At 40.2% G+C, this 26,443-nt stretch overlaps 3 protein-coding genes across 4 annotated transcripts in view; all 3 read right to left on the bottom strand.

Annotated features, from left to right (window-relative positions):
- Positions 1-12,651, bottom strand: part of pnpla6 (patatin-like phospholipase domain containing 6) — a 31,990-nt gene extending 19,339 nt beyond the window's left edge. For both annotated transcript variants that reach the window (XM_042432085.1, XM_042432094.1), the window contains exons 1-12: positions 12,579-12,651; positions 8,310-8,398; positions 4,857-4,910; positions 3,988-4,075; positions 3,792-3,874; positions 3,562-3,653; positions 3,300-3,440; positions 2,774-2,933; positions 2,297-2,377; positions 765-893; positions 449-529; positions 100-235 (exon numbers count right to left, since the gene is read on the bottom strand). In XM_042432085.1, coding sequence (XP_042288019.1) covers positions 100-235; positions 449-529; positions 765-893; positions 2,297-2,377; positions 2,774-2,933; positions 3,300-3,440; positions 3,562-3,653; positions 3,792-3,874; positions 3,988-4,075; positions 4,857-4,910; positions 8,310-8,357 — 1,093 coding nt within the window. In that variant the 5' untranslated portion in view covers positions 8,358-8,398; positions 12,579-12,651. The remainder of the gene's footprint in view (positions 1-99; positions 236-448; positions 530-764; positions 894-2,296; positions 2,378-2,773; positions 2,934-3,299; positions 3,441-3,561; positions 3,654-3,791; positions 3,875-3,987; positions 4,076-4,856; positions 4,911-8,309; positions 8,399-12,578) is intronic.
- An 846-nt stretch (positions 12,652-13,497) lies between these two features.
- On the bottom strand, positions 13,498-17,741 carry LOC121880683 (ATP synthase subunit d, mitochondrial-like). Its single transcript, XM_042388127.1, has 6 exons — positions 17,637-17,741; positions 15,494-15,624; positions 14,410-14,506; positions 14,113-14,184; positions 13,789-13,851; positions 13,498-13,681 (listed from the first exon to the last, which is right to left on the bottom strand). The coding sequence occupies exons 2-6, from the start codon at positions 15,613-15,615 to the stop codon at positions 13,550-13,552; spliced, it is 486 nt and encodes a 161-aa protein (XP_042244061.1). The 5' UTR covers positions 15,616-15,624; positions 17,637-17,741; the 3' UTR covers positions 13,498-13,549.
- Positions 17,742-19,190: 1,449 nt separating this feature from the next.
- On the bottom strand, positions 19,191-21,659 carry LOC121883763 (homeobox protein MSH-C-like). The gene is made up of 2 exons (XM_042392240.1): positions 21,178-21,659; positions 19,191-20,515 (listed from the first exon to the last, which is right to left on the bottom strand). Exons 1-2 carry the CDS (start codon positions 21,596-21,598, stop codon positions 20,103-20,105), a joined length of 834 nt encoding a protein of 277 aa, XP_042248174.1. The 5' UTR covers positions 21,599-21,659; the 3' UTR covers positions 19,191-20,102.
- Positions 21,660-26,443: the final 4,784 nt, after the last annotated feature.

Raw genomic sequence — 26,443 nt, 5'->3', positions numbered from 1 at the left:
TTTCACAGTCTTCCACAGTCATTTTAAATCAAATATAAAAAATAATTAGAAACCATATTCTATCATCATATTTGAGTTTTTCTAGTTTTCTGTCCCTACCTGTAGCTTCACCCTTAATGGCAGCTTCCCGATGCTCCTCAGGCACTGTCAGACTGCCAAAGCGCTTGCCGTGGCGGATGGGACTGGTACGAGTTGGGTGGGGAGACGGCGGTGGCAGACGTGAGGGCTGCATTTCCTATAGGACGAGTGCAAGGCGTATGTTGTATGATATATATGGGGGGGGATGAAAAAGAGATGCAAAATGAGCAGTAGGTGACTCGAGTCATAATAAAAACAGTCTGTGCACTGAGCTAATGATGCAGAATTCTTCAAGAAATGCCAAACCACATCACCATCAGATGTCAGCATGGTACTTTGTGTGTGTGTGTGTGTGTGTGTATAAACTTACATGGCTGAAGAGCTCATTTGTGAGCCCCAGATAGTTGTGCAGGGCTAGGACTGTTACTCTTTGGAGACGAACCATGATAATCTGAACAGATACAACAGGAAGTGAGTCATTTGTCATATCTTGCGCAAACTGACAGATGTCTTTATCAGAAACACTTCTGTTTTATGAGTGCATATATTTACAGCTGACAGTACAATAGATGGAAACCGGACCAATAAATATATGTATGTTAGAATCATTCTTCACCTGTTAAATACTAGAATACTTATTGGAAAATAGATACAACAAAATAGAATCAACAGTATTTGACACACACCTGTACTACCCGCACCAGGCTCTCAGGGTACTTCTCAAATATAGACAGGAAGGCCTCTACAGGTAAACGGAGAACAGTGGAAACCTCTGCAGCCCGTGCTGACACCGTTCTGTAAGGCTTCTGGTGGCCCTAAACGCATAAAACCACAAACTTCAGATCATTTTCACATTTTCTAAATCTGTTTATAAAATCTTCAAAGTAAGAGGGTGGTTGAACCCTCTTTATTTCAGGTGTACTTTGAAGTCATAAAGTATTTTCATTGAATTACAACTACAGTAAAGATAAATGGATAAGTCATGTGTGTGCCAGTGGAGAAGCTCTGTTAAGTCAGTTGGTGAGAGTGATTGATGTAAGGGGAAGGAATCTGAGGCGGATGGAGCCCAACTGCTATTTCTCATTTAAGAGGGTTGTGAGTTATTTGTATGTGTGCTTATAGGAGTGACACAGCACCTTTGTGTGTGCAGGTTTGTGTGTGTATGCAGGTGGGGTGGGGTTGGGGGTGTATATTAGTAGTAGTTATTTGTGTTCATAATGAAATGAGCATCATTCCTGGTAAATTGACCCACTCGACCTTTCTCTGGCCTTATGAACCAATACCTTCTTTTCTTTTTCTTTTTGCTAATTTGTGTTTAATGGGTAGCATTTCTGATATACACTCCATTGCTCCCATCATCCAACACTCCCCACTTTAGTCTCTCAGGTCTATCTAATAGGAGTAATGGTATAACTGCATCCATGGGTGCATGGTTGTTTTAAAATCTGGCAGCAAACTTGGAAAGATACATAATTGATGGGGGTTCTGGGGGTCCACATTTAAAACATTTTCCTGCATTTCTACACCACCTAACCTCTTGGATTAAGCCATGAAACAGCCACCTGCACTAGTCTAGATTAGTTAGGTTGAGGGTGCTATGAAAAGAGAATGCATCAAGAACAGTGAATAATTGGGTGGATCAGGACAGGAAATGATAATTAGAAGAATGGCTATTTCATATTTGAAATTATATTCATAAAAACTGGTAGTAGGTTGCAAGATCAAACAAGGAAAAACAATTTATATAAATGAAATAGCCTTACAGCACATCACAACATGATTTGGATCATTAAACTTGGTTAAACAATGTTTTATTATTGGGAATCGCAAGAAAGTTTCAAAGTGACAGCAACACAGAGCGTCCCTGTAACCATAGTAACTCACTCTCACTCCTGCCTGCATGCTCACGGAGATTACTCTGACCAGCATGCATGAGAGTAAATTACAATATAATAGATTTGTGTATATTTCTCGCTTTCCCCCTAATGGTCTGAATAACTCGCTGCTGTTGCGCTGTGCTGCTCTGTCTTATCTGTCTGTGCGCTGTCAGTGTCTTCTTTTCACACTGCAATGTTATCAGTTATGAATTTGTTTTTCACTGTGTGAGTAAATAGACTTGTGGCATGATAGTGTGTGAAAAGTGGAAATTGCCTAAGTCTCATGGTGAATGTGTTGGCAGCCCTGGTGTGTGTGTGCCAAGAAGTATCAGGAAACCTACTGTGATGACATCCAGGATGCTGAGGAGGCTGTGGACGCTGTCTCCTGGGTAAACCTCCTTTACCACATTTTCTTTGCCATCCTAGAACACAGGAGTGAGCATCAGTGTACATACCAAGGATCAGAAAAGTTCTACTTCAGTAGCCACACAGTTTCACAGACATACTGCAGATACAGCCTGAACTGAAATCTCTATCAAGACAAATAACCCATGTAAGACTTGTTAAATGCCCCTGACCTGGCTGTGTTTGTCATTAAGTAAGCAACCGTCAACAGCCATATTCCCCTAGTTTGCTAATGAGATCATCTGAGTCAAATGTTAATAAATACTAATGAGCTGTTAAAGCCAGAACTCCCATGGTTAAGCCCCTTAGTAGATTTACTTGCTTTTATGTGGTCTGCACTAAGTTTTTACCACAACACACATTACATCATATAATCCTTAAAGACAAAAACAGTGCTTCAAGAGTTTGCATACTGTTCCAGTAAGGCACAATTCTAGTTTTCCATCCTGAACCACGTAGATGCTGCTGTCAGGCTGGCCCGGCCTGAAGACGTATTCCCCTTGTTGGAACTGCAGAAACACCATGTGTTTGCACAGCTCCAGGAAGAGGGGCTTCTCAAAGTGACCCAGCACACTGCAGCGAAAGACAACAGAGGTTAGGTGGTTAGGAGGTTTGTATACACGCATGCAAAACAGGTGTAAACAAACCTGGCTGGGTTTATACATTCAGGAACATGAGGCTTATTTACAATCTGTGTTAAGTTGCGTGGAATGCTATTCTGAGCACACTTTATGAGCACATTTTTCCAGCCAACCTCCTAACAACACACACATCTAAAAAGGCATGCCTGAAGGAGCAACACTCATGTTTTAGGAGTCACATATTACTCATGCAAATTTAACTATAATGCACAGACATGTTCGGGCCTTTTGAACACTGTGCTCTACATAATTACATAATAACACAATTACAAAGGCATGAGGAGGAAGACCAACCTACCGGACATTTTTAAGCATGTAGAGCACCTCAGAGGGGAGGTGAGAGTTGGCCACATCAAACTCTGTGAGGTCTGCCTCCAGCACTGAGGGAGGGGGCTCCTTGGCCTGCAGGGTGGGCACCTCCTTCTTAAAGCGCAGGATCCTGCACAGGAGAGAGACAGGAAGACAGTGGGGTGAGGAGAAAGGGAAAGGGATGGAAACCACAAACTGAACTGGTCATAACATAAGTGTTATGGTTGGTGAGGGTGAGCTTTCTGATGTACTTTTTGGCAATGTTGAGCATCTTCTGCTTCTTTTTCAGGCGTGGCCGAGAGGAAGAGGATGTACCCACCAGGGAAGAGGTAGACTGAGAGACCTGTCGGGAAACAATTCACTTAATATGACGCCTTGCATTACTTATTAGATAGGAAAGCAAGAGGAATGACGTGTGACTCATGACAACTACCATACTGACTGTTAAAGTATTATTGTTTCCTGTCAGTCAGACACTCACTTTACGCATGATCTTTCGCCCATAGAACATGACTTTGTCCCTCTTGCGAAAGCGGTATTTGGGAGCCTCCTGGGCTTCGAGGTCTGTGAAATATGAGGAACGACAAATTTGAAAATTAGCACAGGAATACATAGAAGTTAGCTATCATGACATGCTATCACTGCACGGTGAGAAATGCATCTCAGCAATTACTGACTTCGAAGCTGGATCCTCCGCAAGATGAAGAAGATGAGGATGGCGATGAGGACTATGGCGATTCCAGCACCAATCACCATCCCGACCATCTACAGAGAAAAGAAGAACAAGAGAAGAAGAAGGTTAATGTGTGTACAGGGTCAAAGGTTGCATAATGACAAACTCTACTGACAAGTACAGGCTGCAGCACTAAAATTATATTTAGTTTAATGTACTAGTGCAGTGCCCGTTCAAAATGTGCCTCAGACATCCTGCACTATGTCTCGCACATAGATACGAAGTTCCCACATGAGAGGAACGGGAATAGAGCTTAACTCTCTAAACTTTTTCCATTCATTCTCTATGGTAGTTCTTATCACTACGGGTGTAATCCCATCTCTGACCACAATGTGGGTTGCAATGGCAGAGTGGCACTGTCCGTATATCCGCTCACTAAATCCACGTGCAGAAGAAGAAGCAAATAAATGTTATTTATGTGGTATTTTTACATATTTCTCGAGAACTGCTCATCTAAACAACTTCGCACATCGACGTGGCACTTGCCCATTTCCCTAGCAATCCACCTGCCAGGTATGAAGTAGACTGGATAAACGGTTCTCGAGATATGCAAAGGACAAACATACATACATACATACATACATACATACATACATAGAGATTCTTTGCTTTATATAGAGAGATCTCATTATTTCATCTACTTGCTTGTGCTTTCTAAATATTATCAAGCTAAATTTTATTGCCTTACTTTCTGTCTTTAACCATGGTGAAACATGTATTGTAGTAATACAACTTCCTATGGGGCGACCCATCAGCAGCTGAAATGAAGGCATTGAGAAAATGTCTCGATGGATCCTCATCACACACACTCACCATGCTTGTCTGTAGTTCCTCCTCCACAAATGTCTTGATGTTATTAAACCCGTCCTAATGTAACAGAGAAATACAGAGAAATCATTTATCCAAACAAACAACCCAAACTTCACGTATATGTACTGGTTTACCCGTGTGCTGCTACCTCTTTTATTCAGACTGAAACGCTGTGTGAGGCTGGGCCTGAAGGCTTCAATTCCACTGAAGTGTAATGGAATGTGGGAATAAGGGATTTGCCCCGGAGGCAGGAATGTCTGGCTATCGGTGCCAGGGAAAGATGTAGCATCTTATCTGACCTTCTCCACGCTTGTGCCCTTACATGTGCCCTCCCGGTCCTTTACTTTACTTTATTAAAAAAAGTAATTCTGGTGATCATCCTCTCTTGTATCGCATTCTCTCTTCCTTATTAACAGACTGAGATTGATTCCTGTGGCTTGTTTGTTTTGCTACAATACATCCAAAGAATGCAGATAATGCTCAATTTAATACATTTGTAATGTTAGCAGATGCAGACTGAGCCTGTAAATAAATAATTAAAGATGTTCAGAAAGAAAACATGTCAAGCTCCGACTGGTCTGGCGTCCCCAGGAAAGACCAGTCTCCATGTTACACTGCAGGTTACCCTGTTCTAAATATCAGACCCAGAGCTCCTCAAATGCCTGACACTTTTCTAGTGGTCTGGGCAGTTGAGTCAAGCATGGAATAGGCATAAAAAAAAAATCTAGTATGACCTTGTCATAACTGACTTCCACTTCTGTGTGGTATGGCTATAATCATGTCAGTCACAGATGGATGAAGAGGATGAATCTTCTCTACATTCAGACGAAGCCAAGGCTCACAGCAAGATATCATTTAAACTGATGGAGCTGGACTGCCCTTCAAAAACAAATGGCTAAACAGAGGAAAATAATAAAGGACCCTACTCATAGAAAGCAGAGTAGTTTTTTCCGTTTGGCTTGATTGAAGAGACTTTTATCACTTCAGCTCAGTAACATCAAACCAGCATTTCTTTACTCATTAAAACTAGACTGTCAGTGCAGGGAGTGGAAAGATTCTGCGGCTTGTTTGTTTTATCCTGTGTGTGTGTGTGTGTGTGTGTGTGTGTGTGTGTGTTTGGCTAGTCATCAGATACAGTATAATAAGAACAAGAGTAATAGGTATTTAGTGTTCAGGCTAACGGCCAACGAGAGTACATGTCTGTTATCAGTGGTTATTGATTAGAGTGTGAGGAGCTAAAGGTTATTTGGCAGTAAAATGCCTAAGCTGGACAATGGAGACATTGACAGTGAGTTGACAGATGGCGTGTGCGTAGGCAGCACGCACAAACAGAAATATCATTTAGCTGGAGGCTAAGTTGGCACAATAAGGTTTGGAAATATGTGTAATTATCAGTCTAAAGGTGATGCCTACGTGAAACTGGCTGTTGTAATTGTTAGTTCAGTTGGGAAAGAAGAGTTTACCAACCACAAACCAATGTTGAGAAAAAGTCACGTTGAGTTTGGCACTGAACACAGATAAGAGCGTTGATTTGTTATAATGAGCTGATAGTGTTCTGTGTTGCCAAATTACACTAGCATGTAAAAAAAGAGGAAATGGCTTATTGGCTATTATAAAGGTACTTTCTGTGTTTTTTGCTGGCATGTCATAGTGCTTTAATATGTGTCGAGCCACTTTGACGGCTCACAGATTAGCTTTTTTTTTAATTTGTGAGAAGATTTTTCTCTTTCTGTTTGCCAAAAGCTGGCATTATTTATTTAAAAAGGATGATAAACACCTACTGCGGGGTCTGATTTGCAATTTGTCAGTACAAATGGCTCTGCCATTCCTGTTGTTCCAAGGTTGCATCTCTAGTACTTCTATATCTAGATTTTATATCTTGACTCCATGTCTGTTTTTGCAAATAAATACAGTGAACAAACCTGTACCTGTTTTCTGTTTGGTTTTTTTTGCTTGACTGGGCCTTCATATAGATTTACAGTGACATCCACACTATACGTTTATGGCTTTAAGGCTATGTTTATGGCTTATAATGCATGTGATGTTTCTGTGTTGTAGGCTGCGTTAGCCGAGAGAGAAACATGTACCACTGTTCAATAAGATCATTAAAGAATTTAAATACTACTTTGCTGTGTTGGAGTTTGATTGTGGAACTTTACACTGGCAACAAGGATTCATCCTTCAGCCTTTTTTCCACAAACAGAACTGCTGCATTGCCATCGTTCCCTGCTTTTGATATCAATGAAGATCAGAACTTATCTGTCCGTTGGAAGAAGTGGTTACAGCGCAGTGCTGCGTGATATGACCAAAAGTTTGTATTACAGTATTTTTTAAGATTCTGGCAGTTCCCTTAAGGAATAGGGCAGTGGGTAATATGTGTGCGTAGCGAGTGGGAAAGAGCGAGCGGCAGAAAAGTGAAGGTGAATGCAAGCAGAGCAGAGGAAATGTTTAGCAGTAAGTTGTCAGTCTGGCAGTAAATACAGTACAGGTTACAGCATGTCAGTTAATAAATGCTGCAGCTTGTCAAGACCAAGAAAAGTCATGGCTGTTGTTTCCCAAAATGATTGAAAAGTAAAGGATGTTAGCTCCAAAGTTAGCAACCATGGGTTAGCCTAACCTGACGAAGCTAAACGGAGAAATGTGTGGCTGTTGAGTTCACTCTGTCTCGTAACATCCAACAATTTTTCATTTTTCTTCACGTTGGTCTCGCAGAGGTAATTATTTACTCATTAAATCTAAACATGCTTGCAACTGCTGCCTTTTTTGCAGATGAACTACAAGATAACTCTAGCATGTGTGCGCTGTCCGGGTGCTGAACTGCCCTCGCAGTTCCGCCTTTTTCGTTCCGTCAATATCACTTGCCAGAATTTTCAACAAAGGTGGCGGCCCGTAAGAGAAAGGCATTTGAGTTAAATAGGGGGGGGGGGGACCCTGTTATTGGTGAAACAACTTGTCAGAGATTGAGATATAAGCCCTCACTCACCAAATGCGCTCACCATGCACCGAATGGTTCACGCACCCCACTGCCTGCCATTATAAAACTCACCTCGCTTGTGGAATCGAGGTCACAATTCACAAATGTGCTACATGGAAGTAATGGCAGGTTACTTGGCTATGACACTGCCAGTCAACTAGAACTAATCAAAGTTGCCAACGCACTTGTCACAGCCATGATGTCTACTACTCGCTGTATACTACCCACTACTCAAGACAAACCTTGTTGTAATGGAAATGCAAATCCCTGCCGTGCTGGGCTGATGCACCGAGTCAAACCAAGTCAAGCCCAGTCAGCACATGTGTATGGACAAGACCTACTTGGAAAAACCGCACAGGAGTATTAGAGCCCGGAGATGGCTGCGGTAGCTGTGGTACCACTGAAGTTCAATAAGCTCACTAAAGAATTTAAATACTACTTTGCTGTGTTGGAGTTTGATTTTGGAACTTCACAAAACCAACCTCAGGGTTGTCTCCTTGGACCTCTTGTTCCGAGGTACTCTGTCCCATTGTAAGCCTGTTTCTTCATAGGGATGGTCCATCAACGGCCACTGGAAACAAAAACAGACATGCATACCCAATCAAAGGGGAACCTACGAAATTACCACTATTTTCACTGCATTGTTGCTATTGACGTATTGTACATATACACCAGTGTTCCCATTAGGTTGACAGCTTTGGGCTGGGGGGGGGGTTAGTTAGTTAGAATGAGGAGAGGAAGACGACAACTTAAAACATTTCCACGGTAACTAGGTTGTTATCATGTTTGCACAGTGTGCAAATGAAAATCATTAGTAGCCCACTGATATTAATGATCGTGTGAAATGTTAGCAGCAGTGCTCATAATTTGCAGAATGAATATAGAGAAAACACAGTACACACAAAAACAATTAACTGCTCCAGACTATTGCAAATCCAGTGTGAGAAACCACCAAATATGGTTAAAAGAGACAGAGAATATGAAAATGAAACTGTTATGCCTCAGGCAAAGGTTTTGAGAGTCCCTGACTAGACTGTTTGTACTCATGACTGTCTGACTATACTTAATCTCTCCTTCAAAATCGCTTTAACCGAGTGCTAGAATCAGAGAAGGATCAAATTACTGCATCCTACAGAAGAGGACACTGGCCCAGGCTTTTGTCTCTGTCACACACACAGACAGATAAAAACCTATCCAGATGGTAACCTTTCCCCTCTTTTTATCCATCCCTCTCCATTCCCCTCCCGATGGTATGATCTTCTTACACTTCCTAATAAATTGCTGCCTCTTCTATTGGGGATTAAGACGGGACATTTAAGGAAACAAAATATAATTAAAAGAATTCAAGCAGATTTTTTTTTAAATTAAATGTATATGTGCATATTTTTTTCTATGCAATTTCTTTGGTAATTATTAATGTGCAAGCATGTCAATTTCTGTGTTTCCCTTTAAAATAGTCATACAGTCATAGACATTTACTGCAAGTAGCCCAGTATAACCAGAGTCCTCTGCTGGTGGTCACTGAAGCAATAATTCCTAAAGTTCATCCAGGCCTGCTAAATACCATCTCCCTGCCCACATCTGCCAGAACAGACTGATTCAGCTGACATGGACGTTTGTGCTGTAGCTGGGACAACAAGCTTCATTCAGTGTCTATGGACAAATAAACAGCTATGCTAGCTTAGCTGGGGTCCACCGATTTCCCACTCTGACAAGTCCAGCAGAAAGTGAGACTGGAGGGAGAACAAGCTGGCCAACACCAGACACTCTATGCTTGCTGAGGGCATACAAAGTAGGCTCCTGCACTAGCATGACAGCATAATGAAGCCTGTAAACAAGCAAGCAAGCGTCTCATGGCTAGTTGCCAAAACTTTAAGATCATTACAGAAAAGACATTACCATAGCCATAGGATAGACTACAAATAGGCCTCTTATTCTGTGTTGTAAGTATTCATCTAAAGGATGTTTGAATGTATGTAAATATTAATAGACGAAAAGGAACAAATAATTGATTACCATTTGATCCAAAAATAGATTGTGATGCAATTGACTGAGAATTACTCCACTTTTATCAACTAGTAATTCCAACTAAACTTTTTGTTTACTTATTTATTATAATCTGGGGGTAGGCTGCAACTTTCATTATTTTCAATATTGATTAATTTGCCTATTATTTTTTTGATTCATAGCTTAATTTATGAAAGATCAAGAAATAGTAAAACAATGCCCATCACAACTTTCAAGCATCTTTTAATGTCTCGTTTTGTTCGACCAGGAAGTCCAAAATCCAAAGATATTCAACTTACAATGATATAAAACTGAGAAAAGCAGCAAATCAGCATTTTTTTCATAATTATTGCTTGACGGAAATTATTTATCAATTACGAAAATAGACAGTATTTTTCTGTCTAATGATTCATCAACTAATTGAGGTTTGTTTACAAATAATAACGACTATGTTTTGTGCTGATTTTTAATTTGTAGGACATTTCTGCTTATAATACATGCGAAGACCCGATATTGTCTCCACTTCATACGAAGTGACAGCACAGGCAGGCATCAGCTGCATCTTTGGGCTAATGTATTTCCTGTTTAATCAATAACATCATTAGTGGATGGGAGAGTGTGGGTGAACTGCTGTATAGATGAAATTCAGTCAGTGACAGACTGAGGGTGGGTGTCATGTTACATAGAGTAACCCTATGAATCAAACAAACCACAGAACAGGATGCTACGGCGAGAGACGGAAGGCCATGATCTCTCAAATCTGTAGCATTCATTTTTAAAGTAAAAGATATGTCTATTAAAACTACATCATGTGGCTTAATTCTCCTGTGTCTATATTTATTCATATGTAATAAGGGGGGTTTCCTTTTTAACAGATATTATGAATGGAAATTTAAATGTAAGTGATCTCATAATCCTGAATGCATAAGGTTGAAGAAGTCAACTCATGGAAATTTTTGTTTGACGCCTTCACCTGACCTGCTATATGTCTGTCAATTTTTCATAGTTGGAAATCAACACTTGCAAATCTCTAGCAACCTTTGGCTGCAGTTAGATTATTCATGCATTATTTTTTGGCTAGTAGCCAGCCGTAATTTACAGTCCCATTCTATTTCTATTCTGAAAACTGCCTGTTCAAACGTTGAGCCTGGCATGTGGATTTTAAACATTTCATAATCTGTCTCTGGTTCAGCAACCTCTGTGACAAAACTCTCACTCCGGATGAGAAAGTTGCTTCCAAAAAACTTGCCACACATAACACTTTGCTCCAGTCTGTCTCTTTTTGTCTCTACATAGCCTGGTATGTGGTAATACCACAATAAGAGAAGCACAGGCCTGCCATCCCCTAGAGATGATAAGATAGTAGCCAACCTCTAGCCTCCTAGCAGTGCCTCCCTCCACACAAGCCTACTCCCATTGTTCTCTATGAACAATGAAGCTAGTGTTGACTCCACTGTCCAGAGGCAGACCTGGGCCGACTACTAACACACAACTATGTCTGTTTTCAACCAACACGATAAACACTCAGGGCCATGAGATTCCCGATGACAAGCTTGTAGAGCTAACGGGCTGTATAATTTGTTTGAACACGATGATACATGTTGAGAAATGCTGTGACTCTGCACCACATACATATTTCAATGATTTAACAGTAAGAGAAGACAACCACAGTGGAAAATTTTGCAGTTGGCTATACTGCTCTCAACACAATCTTGTAAGCCCTGATACACAACACCAAGACACGAACGGGTGTGTCACCTTTGACCGCAGAAGTCTAGCCAAACATGTGGCGTTTACGTTTCTGTCTGGTCTTGAGGTTTGAGCAAATGAAAGCTAGGAAGGAAGGAAATAAACATAAAGCCCATATACAACAACCCTCACCTCAGTAACGTACTAACCAAGGTGAAATCAAGAGGACGACATAAGCTCATATTTCCCTACAGCCAAAATAGTTTTGCATAATTTGCACCCACAGAGGTGTTGCCTTACTGCCAGGACTGTTTAGTTATGTTGTAAACACACCAAGCTGGCGGGGAACCGTTTCACACAACACCAAAAGAGGGATGTTTTCCATCAGAAGACTAAATTATCTGACAGTTTATAGTTGCACGATATTAATTAAGACAATTCACACCAGCAGGCGGTATTTTGACGCAGTGTTGTGCCGGTGGCTAGTCACATGAAGCCTATAGGTGACTGTAGCGCTGTGGATATAGGCCTGGTTGTTTATTCAGAGTGTACAATAAGTGATTTCCTCTTGGAGTAACACCAGCCGTTAAAGGTGGTATTATCAGTTGTCTTGTTGAAATCCGCGGGGTTCAAATTAGCTAAATCTAGCTGACATCTTTCCAGCATTCAGGGCATACGGTACCTGGCTTACTGTCCCATCTATAACGCAATCTAGTGGCTAACATTGTCACTGGAAAATGTTAGCTAGCTGTCGATGCTGCTGATGGCAGTCTGCTGAGGTCATCATAAGCAAAACAACTCCAAACTAGCTTAGATATAGAAACGAAAACGGCATTTGATGCTTATTGTATCCCTCTTTGACCTCCACAGGGCATTCTGACTGAGCGCTACCGTTATTGACACACTTGAACGGTTAGCGCTTGTTTTCACCACTGGTTTACTCACCAGGGCTGAAGAAAAACTTCCGGTAAATCACACGACTTAGAGATAAAAACATATCATACTGAAAACATGCCATTATATGATAGTTAAGGTTATTAAATCAGGGCATTTACCTGAGCTGATGGACTCCCGTCAAACGTCACTGACTGTCAACTAACATGTAGCGGAAATCATCTTTGATTAAGCCCCTCCTATGTTACTTCTATTACAAGTCTGGCCAATCAGCAGCTGAGAAATCGTAACGCAGAACCAATCAAAATCCAAAGATGGGCCAGATGCCAGATGTCCCGCCCAAATTTATGTAAATAAAAAGCCGGTGTCCAATGACATTTGAGGAACATATTCTATCGATATATGATTGGGTAACAGGAATTATCGACATATGCCCTGACCTATTAGGTAGATAATCGCCTGAATCACTGTGAAGAGAGGTCTTAGCTTTAAAGTGGATAATGATGCAGTTTGTGCGAAACAGTTAATCAAACCTACCGTTAACTGAATCAGGAAACGTCTCTGACATCACTGTATGATTGATTTAATCACAACTGTAAAGGAAGCCCAGTGGCGTCGGTTGACACTTTTTAATAATATAGTGGAGACAGATTAAATCCGAGGGGAGAGGAGATTGATATGTTGTGCAATACTGCACCTGCGCACCAATGTGCACTATAATGTATATGTTTTAATTCATCTCTTTTCTCTCCTTTTAAATTAAAAAAAAAAAAAAATTGTAAATAATTTATTATATACTTTAATTGGAACCAGAGCTCGAAGAAGCCACACTGTCACCACTGTCAATGTTGCCAACTGCTGTGTTGTTGCGCATGTGACAATAAAAACTCTTGCTCTTGAAATATTAGAAAATTATTTTTTAACCACCATGTTTACCTTTCAATGTAAAACTGACGCAACATCGCCCCCTCGTGGGCACGACCAACAATACCAGGGACAGCAGCCTTTACTGTATTTGGCGTATATTTCAAAATAACTTGGATACACACATATAAATCAAATAATCAAAACATCAAAGCATTCAGTTTAAAATACATAGTCTTTATTGTGAGCTGAGTGTCTGTTAATAGGATTACAGTTCGGCAATGGGCTTGTGGGGCCAGTAGGGATGTTTGACCTTGTCCAACTTGGTCTCGGGGAAGGTGTCGTTGAGATCCTCGATGGTCATCTGGTCGAAGGGGATCATGGTCTTAAACTTTTCCAACTGAGAACACACAAAACGGAAGAGAAAGACAGAGAAAGGTTTGAAAATGCTAATTCTCTTAAGATGTTCATGATGTATTTTAGCAACTAATGCAACGTGTCTCTCACCTCTTGCTCATACTGAGTGATGCGGGCCTTTGAAGCCTCGATGTAGGCTGATGCACTTTTGTTCTGTTAGAGAAATAGTTTTAGTTAATAGTTAAATTTTCTTTTAAAGCAAAACAAGAAAAGCAGATCATATCACAGCACTCTGCTTCATTCTGAATTGTGTACAATGTAATGCGTTTCTGTTGGGTCGTTTTTGTGATATATGGACAATTTGTGAACATTTACAATTCCCACAGTAGTTAGAAAAATATACATATGGTGTGATTTTCAGTTATAGATGAAATTCAGGCAATAAAAATGGATTTGTTTGATGCAATCACTTACAGCCTCAGCCTCCTGTGAGTTGATGGCGCTGGTCTGTGTGTCAACAGGCTCAGGGATCTGCAGGGCTTTGAACTGTGTGAGGGAACATTTGTGAGTTCCAATTGTGATACAAACCAACACTTGCCAAACAAACCATATACTGTATATAACGAAACATTCTCGAATCTGTTTGGATTACAAGTGATTTCTGGGACTGACAAGCTAAGAGTTGTCTGCTGTAGAATTCTAACCCACACTTCACAGAGAGACCGCATAACGCTTGTGACCGACTGATTTAACTGTTCAAGATAAACTCACCTTCTTCTCAAACTCATCAACCATCCCGGCTTTGGCCACTGTGCTCCTGTAGACATTCCAGTCAATGGTTACAGGAGTCGCTGGCAGGGAGGCCAGTCTGGTATAAGAAAAGATGACGGAGTTAACAAAAGACAGTAAAGATACAGAGAGCAAAGTAGTGGGGACATAAAATAATTACACTTATTTAAAAACTTAAGAATGAGCAATGTGTTCATAAACTGATAGAAATGTAAAAAGATGGATTAAAAGCAGCAATGTAATGTACAAATTACATCCCTTTTAATGTACTTACACTGACTGCCAGCTGGTTTTAGAATTGATTTTAAGATCCGTCTCATTACATGTAAAGCATAAATGTCTGAGTTAATCTCACCTAATCAACCTGCACACAGTTTGAGGTCCTCAGGCAGGAACCACCTTTGTAAAGCACTTTGTAATTGCTGATTTTGATAAGTGCTATATAAATAACTTTATTTATTATTAATGGCTAGATCGGTGTGTCCAAGACAAACTCTACAGAAAGATGATACTCCAATATGAGATGCATGAAAAAAGAAAAAGACTAAAACTGACAGGTGCACTAATTTACCAGTTAGTGTCTGCAATTTGCATTTTTCCCACTAAAACATCTCATACTGGGTAAATGCACATCTGTTCATTGAGAGCTTAATCAAATTGACCAAAGTGTTTTCTAAAAATGTTTTAGAATTTAATACTGGCTGTGGCCCTGACATGTAAATACAAAAAACCCCCAATCCACCCACAAGGAACTGCATACTGTAATTTAATACATCCTGGTGTTCATAGGCTCTCTTCTATATAAATATGTGATTGTCCTTCCAGCAGCCTCTCAGCCAGGTGAGTGTTGACATTTAAGCTCTGTAACCCTGATATGTGTCGTTCTCTTGTAGCATGGAGGTTAACGTCACATCGTTCTCCATCAGCAAGAAAACAAATCTTGCACCAAGGGCCATAAACTTAAATTTCACTGTTTGTTGTTTTTTTTCCCCCACAGCGTATAAGCTGAGAATTGACTTAAGCTGATCATGACGCTGTAAAGACTTTTCGTCGGTGTATAACTAACTTGGCAGCGATGGCATCACTGCGGGTCTTCAGAGCGTTGAACATGCCCCTCTGGTTGGGTGGAACACGCTCAGCAAACGCCACCCAGTCGATGGCCTTGAGGGCTACGCGACGGCCTGCCATCCTGTCTGTCTGAAAGGCAGAGGAGCGTTATATTTAGTCCATTGGTGTTGATTCAACTGTGTAGTCATTTCAGGTGGTGTAGTTGATGTTGAACTGTATTGTGTTGTACTGACAGGTGTTTCTAATATTGTATCCACCACCCTATTTATATCAATGTGGGTACAATAAATTTTAGAAAAATCTCTCAGTATAAACACAATACAATTGAACAGCATCACAAACACTGACTCGAAAATGACCTTTAAAGTCCTCCTCCAGTCAAAAATGTCTTTTTCTTCTTGTTCCTTCAGTTGGATGTTTGAGCTTCACTGTGCTGAATGATTTATGTGCAGAGTTTGACACTAGAAGCTGTTTTCACATTCATCTGCTGAAAGTGGAAAGTTTCTCTGAGCTCATTGAAAATCAGACTTTAAGAGTCGGTCCAACAAGCAGGATTTGTGACATCACAACTAGTTTGGAGTCAATCCTGGTCCAGTATTCAACTTACACAAGTGTGAAGCCTCCAGTGCACGAACACTGAGAATGGACTTTACAGTGAAGTAGGAGACATCTTGTTTCCAACAGTTAAACTTTTGAAATTAACAATATTTGCATATTGATAGATTCTGGATTTTTAATGAGGGGGAAGAAGGAGATGTAATTTTAAAGATTTCAACAAGACAATTGACCTTTTTTGGGGGGAAAAACCACAATTAGACACAAATTTAAAAAAAAATTGTGCTGCAGATTTAATATTAGTGCCTTTGTATCTATGCCAAGTAACATTATTGTATGTATCAACACATATAAACCATACATGGAAAAACACTTTTTAAATCTAGTTTTAACTAAGACGTAGACCTCTCAGAAATGCTATTGCTTTATGAATCTGGAAGACTCCTCCGATCCTCTGGTTCTTCTCTTTTTGCTGTTACACAAAACAAAATAAAAACATTTGGTGATGGTGCTTTCAGTCGTTATGCTCCGAACTGCTGGAACAACTTTCAGAGGATGTGAAAATACTGATATTGAAATAAAAAGCCATCTGTTTAGTCTGGCTTTTATTTAGTGTTTTATAACTTTATAGTTTTATTATTATACACTTTTATTTTATTTGATTAAGATTTTACTGTTGATTGTTATTATTTGTTTTATATTGTTTTGTTTTATTAACATTTTTCTGTTTTATTATAATCTATTGATTTTGTGTATTTCACAATTTTATTTTTTATTGTTGTTTTTATTGCTTGTATTATCTTTTATTATCTTAACTGCTCATATTTTATTGTTGTCTTATTCAATAAACTTTTCGTGCTTTTTAATTATTTTGGTGTGTATTAGTCTCTAAAGCCATTTTAAACATCTTATGTTTTATCAGTCGCTTGTAAAGCACTTTGAACTGCATTTGATTTGTTTGAAAGGTGCTATATAAATAAAGCTTGATTGATCGATTGATTGACAGAAATCTCTTAACCTCCAAACAGTTAAGTGAGGTGTCACTACATAATGCTGCTACGCATTTCACTCTTAGTAAGTAAGTACATTTCTAATGCTTGAATCGAGTTGATAAGACACCATGAAGTCTGTATTAAACCGCGTTGACACATAACGCAGGTGCTCTGATATTATTATTTGTAGTAGTAATATAACTTTTACTATTGTATTTATGTTGCGTGTTCTATGTCATTAATACTGCAGCGCTTTGAGCTTCACTATGAATGAAAAGTACGGCTCACGCTACAGAAATGTATGTTGTTTATTAACTATTAACTCCCAAGATGATCAATTTCATTTATTTTACTAAATGTAATCAATGACACCGGGTCCTTGACATTTTGTTCAATTCACGCTTGCTAGCTCTGTTAGCTTGCTAGCCAAGGTCAGAGAAGTCTTTCTGTAACGTCAATGCATTTCACAAAAAATCAACTGACGAGAAGTTCGCGTTTTCATCTGGTGCACATGCAATAAATGTGTGTGTCAGGCGAGTCGTTATTGAAACATATATTTCGTTAGATGTTGTTTCAGTCGCTGCAGTTACTCACCTCGCTGAAAGCTTCGTCTGTACAGGAAGGAACAGCGGAAGTACTTCTTCTTCGTCGTTTTCTCGATAATGATGATGATCAGCGGCAGCAGTGAGCCCGCCACCGCCATCTGCTGGACAGCCAGAGCACTTACAGTGTGACATACTGAACTGCCTTCATGTGTTCGTCTGTATGTAAATGAAGGCTACAGCCTACATCTGAAACCAAGTGTTTTACTGTGTCGTCTAACAGTACATGTAATGTGTTTTATAGTTGTTGTTTTTTTTATTTGCAACCGAGTAGCTTGATTGGAAACAATGTAAATAGGCCTATACCCCATAATAAACTATAGTAAGTATTTCTATGTGTTTATGCGTAAAAACCAAAACAAACAGCCCTGGATACGAGCACGGAAATGGGAAAAGGAATAAAGATTGATTATCCGAGTCCAATGCTGTGTTAAGCTATAGATTATGTAAACTATTAAACAGTGTAAATAATGTAGGCTGTAACACCGTGTTACAAATGTACCACATAACCTAATTAGACTAAAATACATTACTTTTAATATCAATTTGGCCATTAAAAAGTAAACATTTCCCATTTGTATGGCGTTAGTAATTCGTGCTCATCTCTATTTCTGGTATTTTATGGGCGTAATGTAACAATATATATCCTTATCTTACCTAATATCAGGTCGTACAGGGCAGCAGCGATGGGCCTCGTCTTTACAAGTGCATCAAAGCTATCGTATTATAAATAATTATTTGCAAAGGCAGTACCGTAATTATTTTTTATTGGACAGGAGGTACTGTATGCATGTGGCTTCCAAGTTTTCATGTAACACGTGTGTGTCTTCATAAAGACAACACGTCTGTTTTCAACACGTCAGAAATGACAAAGCACGTTGGACTGAGACATATTTTCATATGCAAATAATTTGTTAAAACGTAAAAACAAATGTGTGTTGTCCCAAAGAAGACATGATATGTTAAAAAATGTTTAAAATCATTTCTAATACTTTGACAGAAGTTTAACTGATGAGATCTTTTTGGGTTCCAAGTGATATTTTCCTGTCGATACACTTTGTGTGTGAGTCATACGCTATTTTGAGTTCAACTTGTGCGAAATGCATTCAGTCTTAATAACTTGGACTAAACTGCAGGACTTGGGACAGAGTAACATCATTTTTGGGCCATTTTCAAATGAGATAATAATGCCAATTAAATAAATGTTGGTCAGGCAATGAGCTTTTTGGCACAGTAGTGGTTGACATTTGGCATGCTTAAGACACATATGAGTCCATAAATAAATAAACAAATAAATAAATCAACTAAGCAATAACATTTATATAGTCTCTAGCCTTAAGCCTATCTTTATTGCTTTTAATAAAGTCGTATTTCTAGGAGGAGCACTGGCCTGCTCCACTGGTTCATTAGGCCTAAACTCAACCATAACCTGCGAGTGTGATATATCCAAATACAAAACGAAAAAACAGTGAAAAGTTTGTGCAATGAGTTGACAACACTCGGGTTTTGTATAATGTTTATTTACTAAAATCAGTTTTTACACGTAACTGAAGATTTAGATAGAGTGATGTACAGTATGTACACAGTACAGATACAAAGATATTCAATAAATACCACTTTCCTGCTGCTCCTCAAGCCAGGCTGCAGGGCTTCATGAACACTACACATTTATTATTATTATTTACATTTACAGCAAAATTCCTCCAAAAAAAAAAAAAAAAAAAGAAAGAAAAGAAACTATCACTCCCATGAAGGCCACGTTGTGAGAGTAAAAAAATATCTAATACGTGTGTTTTCTAAAATATAATTTTGCTCCATGTTTACAAAAATGTAGAAATCGTGACAGGAACTGCTGTGAAGAAATACAATCATTCAAACAGCAAATCTGCAGTTTTACCCGATGAAGACAGAAAACAGTCAATGCTGAATGAGGAGAAATACTTCAAGTGATACACTGGTCTTAAGGCACTGCAGCGTTTAAGTACTTTTCTGTTTTTTCCTCCGCTTCAGTAGATTATTGCATCCACGTCTGGACCCACTTTAAATGTCCAGTTTCACAAACTACTGCGGGACTCGGTGGATGGACTGGAATGAGATATTTAAGGCATGTCGTTTAAAACCCTGACATTTACGTTTGGAGTTTTGCCCAAGTAATTTAGGCCTGTGAATCCACAATCCGCAGCACTGGACACTGTCTTAAAATGAGGAGAGCGAGTGAACGCGCTCAGTCCATTTACGCACACAATTACATATCAAAATGTCTCACAATTTTTAAATCATTTTCCATTCTGGAGGTTAGAACATTTCTCTAAACTCCAGAGTGAAAATACAAAACTGCTTTTCCGAGATGTAAAAGACGCATTATGCCCATAAGTGTATTGCAACCATGATCTGAAGACATGATTTCTCTTAAAAGCACGCACACACACACACACGCACACACACACACACAGGAATACTAAGACAAATAGTACATCCCATAAGTGACAGGTCCACTAAACAGTCCGGGGACCGGCAGACTGGGCCTCGGGAAGGCGTTTGACGGGCCCCATGTAGGAGACCCCATGTGCGCTCCGAGGGGGAACGGCAGCGCGAATGCGGGCAGGACGGGCTTTGAGGCCAGTTTAAACTTTTCCAGCTCGGCCTCTTGCAGTCTCTTAGCTTTGGCCCTCCTGTTTTGGAACCAAATTTTGACCTGAGTCTCCGTCAGGTTGAGAGAGTTGGAGAACTCGGCTCTCTCGGCGATGGAGAGGTATTGCTTCTGGCGAAACTTGCGCTCCAGCGCCAGCAGCTGAGAGGTAGTGAAGGGCGTGCGAGGTTTCCTGTTGTTTTTGTGTTTCCTTAAAGTACACTGATTTGGACTTGAGCTCCCTGTTAGAAAAAAAATAAGAAAGAAAAATAGGTTATAGGTTTAATCGGGTTAGATTATATTTTTTTAGTTTGATCGTCGTTGTAGGAAAATTGATCATCACAGCAACATATGAGCCTTCAGGAGTAGATGGAAACAAAAACATGATACAGCAAGTAAATACATATAGGCTACTATATTTCTACTGACAAATTAAGATGTTATATCAGTCTGCATCACAAACATTCAGTCATCCAAATATGAATTGTACGGTATAATCACTGTCATCCTAAAATCTTGATTATGCGCTAACGTACTGTATATCTCCAGTAATTGTAGGTAAATATATGAAGAAATATATTTGCTTATAATATAAGAAATAACAAATTGTCAAAGAACTCATGCAACAGCCAAATATGCGCTTCACGTGTACAGTAGCAGCACAACACACTATTTTACTGCAGCATGTAAACAAAACGCAAAATGCGAGAAGAAAATTTACGCACAGTCAGTTACGTTGTAGACAATATTTACATCACTGTGACACAACCAGGAAAATAAAAACTCATGTGTAACTATAAGCTATTGACACCCAGCCTCTATTACTGACAGTAGATATGAAGAATATAAACAGTGAGTTCCTGGTCCTCGCAAAACTCTGAGAACAGCAGAGGGACGGACTTACGAGGAGGAGTAGAAAATGACGGCGTCTGGAACCAAGTGCTCTGATCTTTCTCACAAAACTGCGGACTGTCCTCGCTGGAACTACTGGAAACACCCTGCGAGCTCTCCGCCGAAGTCTTCCTCTCCGCGTAAAAAGTCCTTGGAGAGAACTGCGCGCCCTGCCCTGCCGCGGACTTCGGCAGGACCAGAGATAAATCTGAGGGAGAATAAGAAGTCCGACAGGTGGTCTTCTTGGAAATCAGCGACTCAACGCTGAACGGAAGGCTGCTCCGCTGCAGTTTGTATCCTTTCTCCGTCGTCATGTCTTTAGGCTGAACTTCCTCGCCCTCCGTATCCGTCTCATCTTTTTGATGAAGCTGTTTGGCGTCTTGGGACGGCGACCCCTGCACAGGATTCATCATAATACAAGGAGATGGGGCCATGCACCTCCGTGCGGCCCGTTCAGAGGAATGAGGTGTACAGTGTCCAATATGCGTCTCTGTGCTGTCAGCTGTGCCCAGTAGCTTTTACGCGCTGGACGGGGTCGTCTATAAAAGGACAGGGGTTGTTCCCCCTCCCCGGTCCCGCCAATCAGCTCGTCAAGTTGTGCTCGTGACGTCTCGGAGTGCGGTTTTGATTGGTCCGCTGGCTTCCAAGGGAACATCAAGAGGCCTTTGAAAGGAAGGAGAAGTTAATCATACAGACCCCATGCGGTGCGGGACTATTGATGGCCCTCACAAAGTAGCTTAGACCAATTTTAGCTCAATTAACCAGTGGGGAGGACTCTCTTGACCATTTACATCCATTAGCCGGGCTCTCCATTGGTACTATTGGCTGAATCTCCTACTGTAAAGCTGGGCGGCAACTAAAGAATCATGTCAATATCAAAGTAATACCTTTATCAAAGAAGCAAGAAAAGAAAAAGGGGAAAACTCTTAGATGTTTAGGTCAGGTCATAGATTAAAATATCGCACCGTAAACTGCATTTGTGAATAAATAAACTGACTGTCGCCTACACAGTAATTAAATGATATTCTAAAAATAAAAGCGAGTAAAACAATCCAAATCAAATAAGAAAACGTGCGCATCCAGGATCGAAATTGATTAGGTATGACTGTTGGTCACACAGCATTACAGCAATTTAAGGCCTGTCATGAGCTCTTCTCGCTTCACAATGGCCTCAGTTGAGAAGCAACAGGCGTTTTCTTTCTCCAGGTCATACTATTTAATAAGCCAGACAAGTTGTGTTTTGCGAGGCGCCAGTCTCGGCAGGATCAAAAAGGAAGATACCTCAGGGAGAAAAGGCAACGGTTAACTCCACTTAACCAATTGTCCTCCAAATATTTCATAGTCCACTGCATGGAGCTGCGAGGAAGTGGGCGCTGACAGTTAACTGTTTCACGTCTAGTCTGAAATCGATGACGGGTTAGTTTAATCCAGTTTGACACATTGCATTAAAACCATGATCTGCAACAGTAATACCAAACCTTTATGATTATTATGCACACAGAGTAACAAGGGGAAAAATAAGTTTTGGTTCATCTAAAAAATTGCTGAATCAAGGTAACGTGGATGTATTAGAATTAATCACGGAGGGGAAAGTACCAGATGTGTTATTGTGCAGCAGCCATCAGTATGGAATATGGCCTGCTGACAGGAGCTCCTGGTGAATTCATGAATCCAGTCCGGGATGATGTTGTGGTCAGTGGTGGAAGAAATATTTTGATCCGTTACTCATGGAAAAGTATCAATACCACAATGTATATTTACTCCAAAAGTCCTGCCCTCAAAAAATGACTCCAGTAAAAAGTATAGAAGTATATTATCAGTAAAAATGTACTGAAAGAAGCAGAAATAAAAGTACTCTTGTGTTGTATTATTATGAATATTACACCACTGGATAATTCTTACAGATTCACACATTTTACTGTTGTTAGTTGAGTTGAAGCTATCTTTTACATTTTTTATATATATAGTTGGGCAGTTAAGTCCATATGAATCATATTTTAGAGATTGATTTTCTTTTTTTTAATAAAGTCTCTCTCCCTACTAAGTATAACGTTGCATAAAATGGAAATACTCAGGTACAAGTACCTTAAAAATTGTACTTATGAACAGTACTTGATTGATTCAAACAGTCTCATCACTTCGCATAGAGAGATACAAACTCTCCTTCATGATGTTTACAATCTAAACTCTTCCCTTTAAACATTTCCAAGCTGATATCACATCAAATGTGTCAGCGGCACTCTGTTGCCTCCTGGATATCATCAGTCCAACCCAACATACGCCTCCACTGAAAGCACCACAATCATCGACACTATCACACACACAATTGAGTGGTGGTTAAGTGTGAAGATGGATGTTGCTCAGCAGACTGATACATCCCCCACTTTTACCACACCAAATGACTTTATGAATCCTCTTCATGCTTAATTACTTAATTGGATTAAACAATGAATAAATTACCTCTTTGACTCGACTTGTTCAGGAACCACGAGGAATTCTTTGTGTCCTACAACACATGACTGTCATGCAACTGAAATGCTTGTAATGAGCTCCCTCTGCCCCCCCCCCCAAAAAAACAACATAAAACAAAAGATTGTTTGATTGACAAATCTCTTTATTAAGATCAGTGATGTCCGGCTTCTTGAAAGCCCTCAGGTGCAAAGAACAACCTACCTCTCATCAGGTAAGAGGCACAACTTTTGGTTGATGATTCGACTTGAGTAAATCCTGATGTTGAGTCCGCTGCTTCATTTCCTATCTCACAAAGCCGACCCTCTGTCTCCTCACACACCGGGGCCTCTCGTCACCCAGCTGGTTTGGGTTTAAATCCCTGCGACCGTGCACCCTTTCCTCTGTCTAATCTCCATAGTGTCGTGCAAGAAGGGGATGAGAGTCGCCCCGCGGAGCACACACACTCATACAGAGATTCATCCGATACAGGTACGCCCAGAGATAAATGTACATAAGAAGTACAGTAACCTCTCCTCCCCTGCAGTGTTGTCCAGTGTATTTAGCTTCGGGGCCCCCTCTCCCCTACCCCAAAAGACATTTCTGTAACAGCATGCAGGCAAGTGAACTATGTCAGAAGGTGTTAGTGAGTTTGAAAGCAGATCTGTCCTTCAAGGTCAGTGCAAGCTCGATGGGAAGCACTTTCCCCTCAGCTGGCACCAGAAATGAAAACTTTTTCACATGTATGTAAGGGGCCATTTCCAATAGTCTCATGCTTCGATGAAACCACTTAGCCAGTTCTTAAAGTGCAAGGGCCAAGTGGTGGCACGATAAGTTCCGTGAGAAGACAACAGTGTATGCTTTTAAGACCCTAAAAAAGGGTCCAAAGATGATCCAAACAGTTTCTAAATGACTCAAAACTTTAGTCATCAGGTGCAGCAGCTGATGAACTCAGACTTTGTGGGAGTCCAGGCGAGCAGATGTCTGTCCTCATCCAACAATGTGTGAATTCCCTGCTGTAGCGAGGCCCTCTGACAAACAAACAGATCATTTAGAGGAGTGAGGGAGCTGTGGAACCCAATCCCTGTGAGATGTGTCGACAGTGGCACAAAGAGCTGTAGGTACAGGCCTGGATGAAACGGACACTTTGCTGACATGACGGACTGGATGAGGACAAGTGAGTGCCATTCTCAGCAGCACGTCACTCTCACACCGATCTCACTTTCCTCGTGTGAGATCGGCAGAAGGAGAGCGGGGTACTAATGTGCTTAAGTTGCTTTAAGTTGTCCCGTCTCCAGTGGTTTGATGTTGGGCATAAGACACGAACATTTTTGTGGGGAAATTAGCTTTTTATACCGACAAGAAAAGCAAGAGGTAATGATCTATTTTTTCATGAATCATTTGAAATTTCTGTCTTTGTCAAAACCTCGACTCGTGTGCCTTCCGCACATAAGGTGACCAGCATGGCACTTCGCATTTAACAGCAGTTTAAATAGCAGTGCTTAGGGTTGCACAACGCTGTGGAAAATATCTTGACCTTTCATTTGACTTAACAAGTTGATCCAATCCACATCAGACCAGCTTCAATCCTGCACTTAAACGCTGGTTTGACATTTTCTGCCAAAGCCACTTCCTCTTGTGGCATCAGAGAGCCCTGTGTTTGAATGTCGAGTAATGAGGGAAATATTCTTGCCGTGCTGAAGTGAAGGAAGCAAATTGCCTTCATCATGGCCTCTTTTTTTGGACTGTAAAAAAGCAATCAGGGGATGGAGTGTCCTGCGGTGTTATAGCTGCTGTTTTTGACTCGAACCTAAACACAGCAGGGTTTCTTTCCTGTGACTGTGGTGGTAGAATTTACATTTCAAGATGAAATTAATGAGAAGCCGTGCTACAAATACCGATGATTACATCTTTAAATTGTCTTCAACACAGCTTCCCACTCCAGTATCTTCATAAACTGACGTGTTTGTTGAGAGGGTTCCTCCTGAACTCCTTTGCCAATAGAGATTGTTAAGGAGAGAAACCACAAGAGGTGACAATGCAATAGGCAATTCTGTCTGGCTTGCTGTTGGCCATAGAAATCCACATTCTTGAGGAAAGTCTAGAGACAATGCGAGTGGGCGAGTTAGGTTGAGGACTGGGGACGAGGAACTTTGTGTGGCTACTCTGTGGTCTCATTCACAAACCCAAGAATGTCGCCACAATCTCATACGCTCTTAGCAGCCAAAGCTGTGATGCAGTATATTTGAGAAAAAAAAAAAAAAAACCAAGGCAGCAGCATCAATTTTCTCTTTTACTGCTGGCTTGAAATCCCAGTGAGGCCAAAACCAGCAACAATTGTATAAATTACAGCAATTTGGTATACATTATATGAAATCTTTTTCTTTTTTTGCATCGTAAAAAACGTATTAGCCGATATTTAAACTATGTGAGGAAAAAAATATAAAATTTGTCGCAACCAATTTTCCTTTTTGTTTTATTCCGTCGTTAAATTTAATGGGACTGTAATTGGGATGATCATCCTTTCTTTATGATTGGATGCAGGTAAAATTAGATTTTCACAGCATGTCAACATAGTTTCAATAAATTACACATTGATTATGTTGATTATTTTGATATCACAGCAATAATATCAGAAACTGATAAAAAAAAACACTTGAGGTTAAATTTCCTGAACTTCAATGAGAAAAAAATGTGTGACACATGAAGAGTTTTAAAAATAAAAATGTGTTTTTGAATCCTGATTTCAAATGTCTAATGTGTGATAGTATTTTCTTTTTAGAAGTAATTACCAACCCTTTCATAAAATTGAAAAAAAAAACACTAAATAT

This window comes from Thunnus maccoyii, chromosome 2 (assembly GCF_910596095.1).
Source record: "Thunnus maccoyii chromosome 2, fThuMac1.1, whole genome shotgun sequence".
Classification (NCBI taxonomy): Eukaryota; Metazoa; Chordata; class Actinopteri; order Scombriformes; family Scombridae; genus Thunnus; species Thunnus maccoyii.
This window is presented reverse-complemented; position numbering and strand designations above follow the sequence as displayed.